Source organism: Cornus florida, unplaced genomic scaffold (genome assembly GCF_030987335.1).
Source record: "Cornus florida cultivar Cherokee Brave unplaced genomic scaffold, ASM3098733v1 CherokeeBrave_3.0.0_Hap2_Chr02, whole genome shotgun sequence".
Classification (NCBI taxonomy): Eukaryota; Viridiplantae; Streptophyta; class Magnoliopsida; order Cornales; family Cornaceae; genus Cornus; species Cornus florida.
In genome coordinates, this window is record NW_026775572.1 from 21,841,858 (window position 1) to 21,850,055 (window position 8,198).

Here is an 8,198-nt window from a genome sequence, read left to right on the forward strand (position 1 = left end):
TCAACCTAACGCGGATTCAGTTTAAGTCTTAATTAATTATGAGTCCATCCATAATTACCGACTATGAACAATTTATGATTACTATTTATAATCATGTATTGATCGATATCACATGCATATGTAAATATCTCTTGTAATTAAATAGACACTTTCAATTCTATAATGAATCGAAATATAATACATTGAATTCGTCAATTGTATAAAGCGTAAATATTTCAGAGAACATATGTCACTATAATCCAGATAGGAATTTGTTATGTTAGGGCATATAAATCCTAACAGGAATTGCAAAGGGGGTCAGAAAGAATAATAAAAGATCTTGAGGAGAAAACGGCAGCTTTGGAGGGCCATCTGCGGGATGAGTACTTGTAGGGTAGTAGATTAAAATGGTCGAGGCAATTAGGAGCTAGGATGCAACAAATATATATATATATATATATATATATATATATATATATATATATATTTGAAAACAAAAGCTTTTCACCAGATTAATGGGTGCTTCAAAAAATTAAAAAATAAATATATACGTTAACCATTAAGTGAGAAACTTTATGATACCCCATCTGATAGGCTCTAGATCAAGAGATAACCAACCAGAATTTGCTAGATAGTCATGGTGTAATTAGACTTTGGATTATGATCCCTTAACAATGTGTGTTTCATAGAGATATTAAATCAGGCAACGCTATTATGTTGGATTCAAATTTCAATGTCAAAGTTGGGAATTTGGGGCTAGCTAGGTGTTACAGGTTTGTTCCGCATCGAATCTGGATAGATAGTGAAATGGATAGGTTGGGTGTTAACCCTACCTAATAGTTTAAGTTTTTGGATCAAATCGCGAAACACCCCGCTCGTTACAATTGGTATTAAAGACAAAGATTCGGCTACCCCCCGGGTAGGCATTTGCCTATTCTTTCCGCAACACAACTTCCCTTTGCATGTATATGTATACAATATTTTTGGTAGGTATGTGGTTTGTTATCAATCTTTTTCAGAAAATGTAGAAATTCAGTCTTATGACTAATATGGCGTGTGGAAATGAATGTTCTGTTCTCTACGCCTTCAAGAAAAAATAAAGAAATTTTTTTTGTGGTTATGAAATTGTTTAGCTGAAGCAAAGATAAACAAAGACTTGTGGTTATGAAATTGTTTAAAAAGTTCTTGCATGATTTAAACCAGGTTTAATTGATCCGCCAGCTCCTTAGGTTTGGTTTCATTACTCACTGATTAAACCTCAGTCAAAATTACTATCACATACTCATCAAATTTGGTTTCATTTGTTATGACACCTTAACTTTTATTCAACTCCCAAATTTATGTCATTGCTAACATGTTGTGTAAAATGTGAAATGACATATCACCCCTCACCAAAACCAACACTAGAGAAACTTTCACTCTCAACTCAAATATAGGAACTGCAGCTTCATCCGAGTCTCTGATCTGATTTAATCCGTGCCATTATGGCTAGTTTGAGGTAGAGAGTGGAAGTGCAGCGGAGGCCGCGAATGAACCCTAAGCAAATTACCTAACTAGGGCTGAAGTTAAAGAGTAGAGTCCATATTTATTTAGCATCAGACGAAAATAAAGGTGAGAAATTGTGCTCACAATAGAAGAGAAGCAATTACAATTAGACAAGGAGAAAGAACAAGACAACGGAAGAAATCCGTTAAACCAGCCGTTAGTGTACTTGAGAGCATTTTAGATTTTAGATTTTAGATTTTAGATTTTTAATTAATACATGACTCTGGCGTGTTGTAATCCGTTTATATGGGTTAGTTAACTGTACTCAATTTAAATCTATTAACTCATTATTACTCAACAAAATTCAATCTTAATTAATTATACACTATTTTCGATTCTATTAGATTAACTGTCGTCCAATGCCTCTAATTTGAAATCAGATTTCCAGTTGAAAAATTATCACCTTAAAACTAAATTAAAGTTTGCAGAAGTTTCTATCCAAATTATGCTAATCAAGGCATGATGTACAATTTTTCAAATTTTGATTATAAAGTTTGATATTAATTAATCCGTTTTTTAACAAACAAATCATTTGTGTATAAATTATTTTATTTTAAAATGCCCGGTTTGGCACACTCACTTATTACCCGATCCGTTTATAAGCGTCTCAATTTGGTCATTAACAGTTAATGGCCCGTTACCAGCTGAATCGTTTATGATCTGATATAAATCCATTCATTTGCCGCCCGAGTTATTGACCCATTTACGACCCGTTGAAAACCAGCCCATTTGCCATATGAAAGCACCAAAAATTGAGAGAAATTAAATGTACTTGGTCTTGGACGCGTTTTTTATATCATAGAAACCAACTTCAACTGTATGTGAAAGCACCAAAGGGCTGACTAGTAAATTTCATTTTGAGTCCTGTTTTTATGTGATCGCCCACAAATGTTGACATTTGTATAAATCTTCTTATTAATTTAAATTAAACAATGCCGGTTCAAGTGATATTGCTTATATTTCTTCTTAAAACAACAAAACTTGCAGTCATCAACAATCTTCAACTAAAAAGCATTCAAATGAAGACTTATTCAACAAATCTATCTCTCGACTCTGCAACAATATTTTATCTATATATTAATCATTCAATCCCTTCCAATTAAATATGGTTGCCTGCAACAACTCTTCGACACTTCTCTATATTTTCTTCATGATCACCTTTTTCTTTCTTCTCATCATCCCTCTTGCAACACCATTAGAATTCAACATCCCTGCAATCACAACCAATTATATATGGATGCTTGCAACTCTTCGACCCATCTCCAATTACCTAAGTTTCTCAATTTTTCATTCATGATCTTCTTTTTCTTATTTCTTATAGTTCCTAATGCAACTCCACTAGACTTCAGCTTCCCTACTATTACACAAGATCTTGAAAATGTCAAAATAATGACTGATGGAACAGCTAATATCACAGACCAAGGCATCCAACTTACCCCGGAGGAGGGCAGCAGCGTGCAGACAGTTGGCCGAGCCATTTATCACGAACTTCTGCACCTCAGGGACAGTGCTGGAAACCTGGCTGACTTCAACAGCAATTTCTCCTTTGTCATTGATTCAGCAGGAAGACAAGATCACGGCGATGGGTTTGCTTTCTTCCTTCTCCCCAGTGCTTCTGATTACAGTAAAATCCTCAGCACAAAAGGTGGTGCTCTTGGTCTTCCAATCGACCCTGGCACAATTAATGCAATTACTCCATTCGTTGCTGTGGAGTTTGACACTTATAAGAATGATTGGGACCCGTACACCCAGTCCGACATTCATGTAGGTATCAACGTTAACTCTTTGCAATCTGTTGACACTTCAATATGGTATGGAAATATTACTCAAGGGGGAGAAAATGAAGCTTGGATTAGTTATAATTCTAACTTGAAAACTTTGAGCGTTGGCTTCACTAGTATTGTAAATAATGCAAGAGTCCGACAAGATAACCTTGGTTACATTGTTGATTTGGGGGGTGCCGGCTTGCCGGAATCGGTTGCTTTTGGGTTCTCAGCCTCAACCGGAGGGCTTTTCGAGAAACATACCATTAAATCGTGGAGTTTCAGTTCAACAGAGCCAGCACCGGTGACACCGAGCCCTAGTCCAGGCCCCAAGCCCAAAGGAAGGAAGCAAAACAAAACAGCATTAGTGGTGGGACTAGGTGTTGGCTCATGTGTTTTGGTTGGTGGATTGGGTTTGATTGCCATTTGCTGGTGGAAGAGGAGTAGAGGAAAAGAAGAAGATGTCTTTGATCCATCCATGGAGGATGAATTCGAGAAGGGTATTGGACCAAAGAAGTTTTCCTATCGTGAGTTGGCTCATTTTACCAATAACTTTTCTGAGGAAGAGAAGCTTGGAGAGGGAGGGTTTGGTGGGGTTTATAGAGGTTTTTCGAGCGAATTGGCCTCTTACGTTGCTGTGAAGAGGGTGTCAAGGGGTTCCAAGCAAGGGCTAAAGGAGTATGCATCAGAAATTAAGATCATTGGTAAATTAAGGCATAAGAACTTGGTGCAACTCGTTGGTTGGTGCCATGAAAAAAATGAGATGTTACTTGTTTACGAGTTAATGCCAAATGGGAGCTTAGATACTCATCTTTTCAAAGGAAAAAGCTTATTGACATGGGCGATGAGGTACAAAATTGTCCAAGGCTTGGCCTCAGCTTTGCTTTATCTGCAAGAAGAGTGGGAACAATGTGTGCTCCATAGGGATATCAAATCAAGCAACATTATGTTGGATTCAAATTTCAATACCAAACTTGGAGACTTCGGGCTAGCTAGGCTTGTTGACCATGAAAAAGGATTGGAAACAACAATGTTGGCGGGGACATTGGGCTACATGGCTCCCGAATGCTTCATTACAAGCAAGGCTAGTAAGGAATCAGACATCTACAGCTTTGGAATTGTTGTATTGGAAATAGCATGTGGAAGAAAACCCATTGATCACAGGGTTCCAGAATCTCAATCAAGACTGGTGGAATGGGTTTGGGACCTCTATGGAACCGGAAAGCTTCTTGAAGTAGCAGACCCCAAATTAAGTGCAGATTTCGATGAGCAAGAGATGACGAGTTTGCTGATTGTTGGGCTATGGTGTGCTCATCCTGATTACACTCTCAGACCGTCAATAAGACAGGTAATCCAGGTGCTTCATTATGAAGCTCCGCTTCCCGTCCTTCCTTCAAAGATGCCTGTGCCAACTTATTTGGCTCCTATTCCAGTGATGACACCTACATCTTTACTTTCATTATCCGGTAATGCCAATGTCTCAGAGAGTAGCCAAATCCATTATTCGAGCCAGAGTTACAACACCAATTCCACAAATCACACCGGAGCTTCTGCATCTTCCTCTCCATCCACATCACTTCTGCATACAAGGTAAGTTGATCTAAGGAATATCAGGGTGTATTAAGATCACTTGTATTATTTTTATCTTTCATTCTTTAGCAGTAGTCAATTTTCCTTCAATCTCCTCGCAAACTCTTATAGGTCATTTTTTTTAGCAAATTCTGGCATGGTTTGAACTATGAAACTGTAGTGTAAACACAAATGCTATGTAAACAGGATTTTAAATAAAAGGGCACATGCATGGTCCTATTGTTGTTTCCAAGTGATATGATCCAAATAAGTCACACACACACACGCGCACACACACACACACACATATATATATATATTCTGTAAATCAGATATACAAATTTAACTTGCATTGTATTATTAGTATTTGCCTCTTCTTTTTTGCAACATGTATTGTTTGTCTTGTATATGACACAGCAATTCGTCTAACTTGATTCAATCAAAATTTAAGAATCCATGAGTATACTGTTCGGTTGACAGTAGATGAATGAATCGGCTAACCTGCTCCACCCAACCCTATTGAAATAAATCCAAAGTTGTTACATAATTATTACATGCTATCATTCGTATTATTAAAGACTAAAGTCACCCGAGTTAAGTAAAGACTGGCTGCCTATAATAGAATTTAAAGATCCCTCACTGCACACGTTATATATATCTGTCTCCATTATCGGCTGCATGCTATAGTGTTGAATCGGAGATAGAACAACGGGTAGATTACACAATTCTGAATTGAAGACCAAGTCATATAAACTGAAAGTAAAGTTGAGAAAGAATAGTCAGGTATAAACACAAAATGGGGTTTTGAAATTAACATTGGAAGACCAAGAAGAACATGAAGAAGGTTTAAATTCCACACCTTATGTAATGTTCTGGATTTTTTGGATTTTTTATTTTTATTTATTTTATTTTATTTCATTTATTTTTCGCGCCTCGTTTTGCATGCCACGCGGGCCTGAGGGCCATTTCGGTCATTTTTCGAGCCGAGGGTTTTAGAAATATATTTTTAATTATTTTAAGTCATTTAGAGGCGATGAGATTGATTTTTGATTTTTTTCGAAAAATCGGGACAATTTCCAGGTTTGGGAACTTGTCCTGATTTTCTCATTTAAGTGAAGGGCATTATGGGAATTTCACACACATTTATACATATTGATGTAAACATATATTGAGAAATTTTATGGGATTTAAATGGAAGGAATTGATGAATTTATAAGACAAATCATGCTAAATTTTTTAGTTCATTTGTGGTGTGCAATTTGAGTAAATGAAGTGTGGTGATGACTGCAGTAACTATTTGCGGTTGTTATTGGAAACAAAAATCTATTCCACACCTCTTTCTTGCAAGTGAAATTTTTGACAGCAAATACAATGAGCTGTTTATATTTCCAACCATATGAGATATATATATATATATATATATATATATATATATATTTCCAACCATATGATATGTAATGGTTGGAAATATATATATATATATATATATATTTCCAACCATATGATATGTAATGTTTGAGTTTTTCTTATATATATGTGTGTGTATGTGTGTTAAGAGGATTTTTTTATTTTTGCAGTCATTTTTAATAACCTCATCCCATGTTATGTTTAGTCTCCCTATCCATCTCTTACCTTCTATTATAACTAGTATACCTCGTTTGACCGGGATCCACATGATATTATATCAATTGTAAAGGCTTTATAGCCATTACCTTCGGCAGAGTTCTCATTTTCTCACCGCCAGTTCTTTCTCTAACTGAATTTCTTTTCTTTCTTTTTTCTTTTACAACTTCAAATATTGATTTCTCTTTCATCCCTTGGAATTTTTGGGTGCCGTTTGCGGCAAAACGAAGAGCGTGATGAGATCTTCACATAGATGTAAGCAATTTCAGCTTTGGTGCCTCCTTGAATTTTCGAATCTAGGAATTGGGGATTTTCATAATTTTGGAGGTAGGGGTTCCTAATTCTTTTTTTCTTATTCCTTTGTGAATCATCTTACTTGATTTGTTATCGAGTATGTTAAATTGTGTTAGTTTTCCCTTAAAATGATCATATTGTTGTAATGAGATATGTGTCTATGTTTTTTTAATTGGTGTTACATGAAATAACATGCTTATATGAATTTAATTCCATGTCTTACTTGCTCACCATGCTATAATTTTGTTGAAGGAAGTATGTTATTTCTTTGGAAATTCTTGTGAAGCATGCTAAATAGTTAAATCTTAAAATTGGTGTGTGATGATAAATATTGATATGACATAAAAGACATGAAGCATTTATGCACTTCATTGGAAAAGAAATGGGAAAATTTGATTTGAAAAAAATGAAATGGATTTTGGGAAAGAATTTTGAAAAGGATTTTGTAAATAACCCGACCGCCTAAAAGTTGCTTAGGGATCGCGGCGTTAGTGAGGCCTAGAGGGGATTAGGGAGATCGCCCTAGTGTGGTTGAGTTACCTGGACCCAAAATGACGCCATGGAGTTGCCATGGGTCAGGGACAATGACCAATCCTCCTCTCGTGCCACCATGGAGTTGCCATGGGATGGGTTCACTAATGATTTGGAAATGACAATGGAAATGGTTTTGGAAAATGGGGAGTGACATTGCATGACACAGCATCTCATTGCATGGCATATTTATTTGTGGTATTGGATTAATAATGTAGTATCGTAATTATATTTTTACTCCCGGTATGGTATGATCCCAATTTCCTTATCCCTATTCATTGTGTGGATTCACGGGGTCTCAAGAGGTGTGCCTTAGGCACCTCCTACTAAGCTTATGCTCACCCCTTCATTTTTACATTTTTTCAGGAAACGGGAATGAAGTGACGAATGACATTCCACCACAGGTCTAGCATGGATTAGATGATCATTTTGTTATTTTTGTATCTAAGTCCCACTATTTTTGTAAAACTAGTATATTGTATTCTGTACTGAGACTTATGGACTCTTGCTATTGTAGTTATATTCATGGGCTGTAATTTTATTATAAGTTGTCTAAACGTTGTAAGACATGGACGTTTGATCTTAATTATATTTTTGGGATTGTAATTATGATATTTGGATTAAATAACATGTAGTTGTTCCACCATAAACTGAACTATGTTGAAATATAATGAATAGATGAAAGAAATGTATTATTTGCATTATGTTGGGACAGGTTAGGTAAATTTTGAAGGTCCAAGAGAGGCCCTATGCATTTTTATGCATTTAAGCAGGTTGATGTAGGACCTTTTTTAGCATAGGTCATGCCGAATTTTTTTTATTTTTTATTTTTTATTTTATTAATTGGTAGTATTAGTTTAGGGTCGTTACAAATTTGGTATCAGAGCAATGGTT

The 8,198-nt window shown here is 35.9% G+C and overlaps 1 protein-coding gene across 1 annotated transcript; it reads left to right on the forward strand.

Moving 5' to 3' along the window:
* The first annotated feature begins 2,913 nt into the window (after positions 1-2,913).
* On the forward strand, positions 2,914-7,942 carry LOC132295816 (L-type lectin-domain containing receptor kinase IX.1-like). Its single transcript, XM_059794089.1, has 2 exons — positions 2,914-4,877; positions 7,671-7,942. The coding sequence occupies exons 1-2, from the start codon at positions 2,914-2,916 to the stop codon at positions 7,681-7,683; spliced, it is 1,977 nt and encodes a 658-aa protein (XP_059650072.1). The 3' UTR covers positions 7,684-7,942.
* Positions 7,943-8,198: the final 256 nt, after the last annotated feature.

What these genes read in the sequence shown, in the direction of transcription:
- LOC132295816 (XM_059794089.1), top strand. Translation starts at nt 2,914, where the DNA reads ATGACTGATGGAACAGCTAATATCACAGACCAAGGCATCCAACTTACC.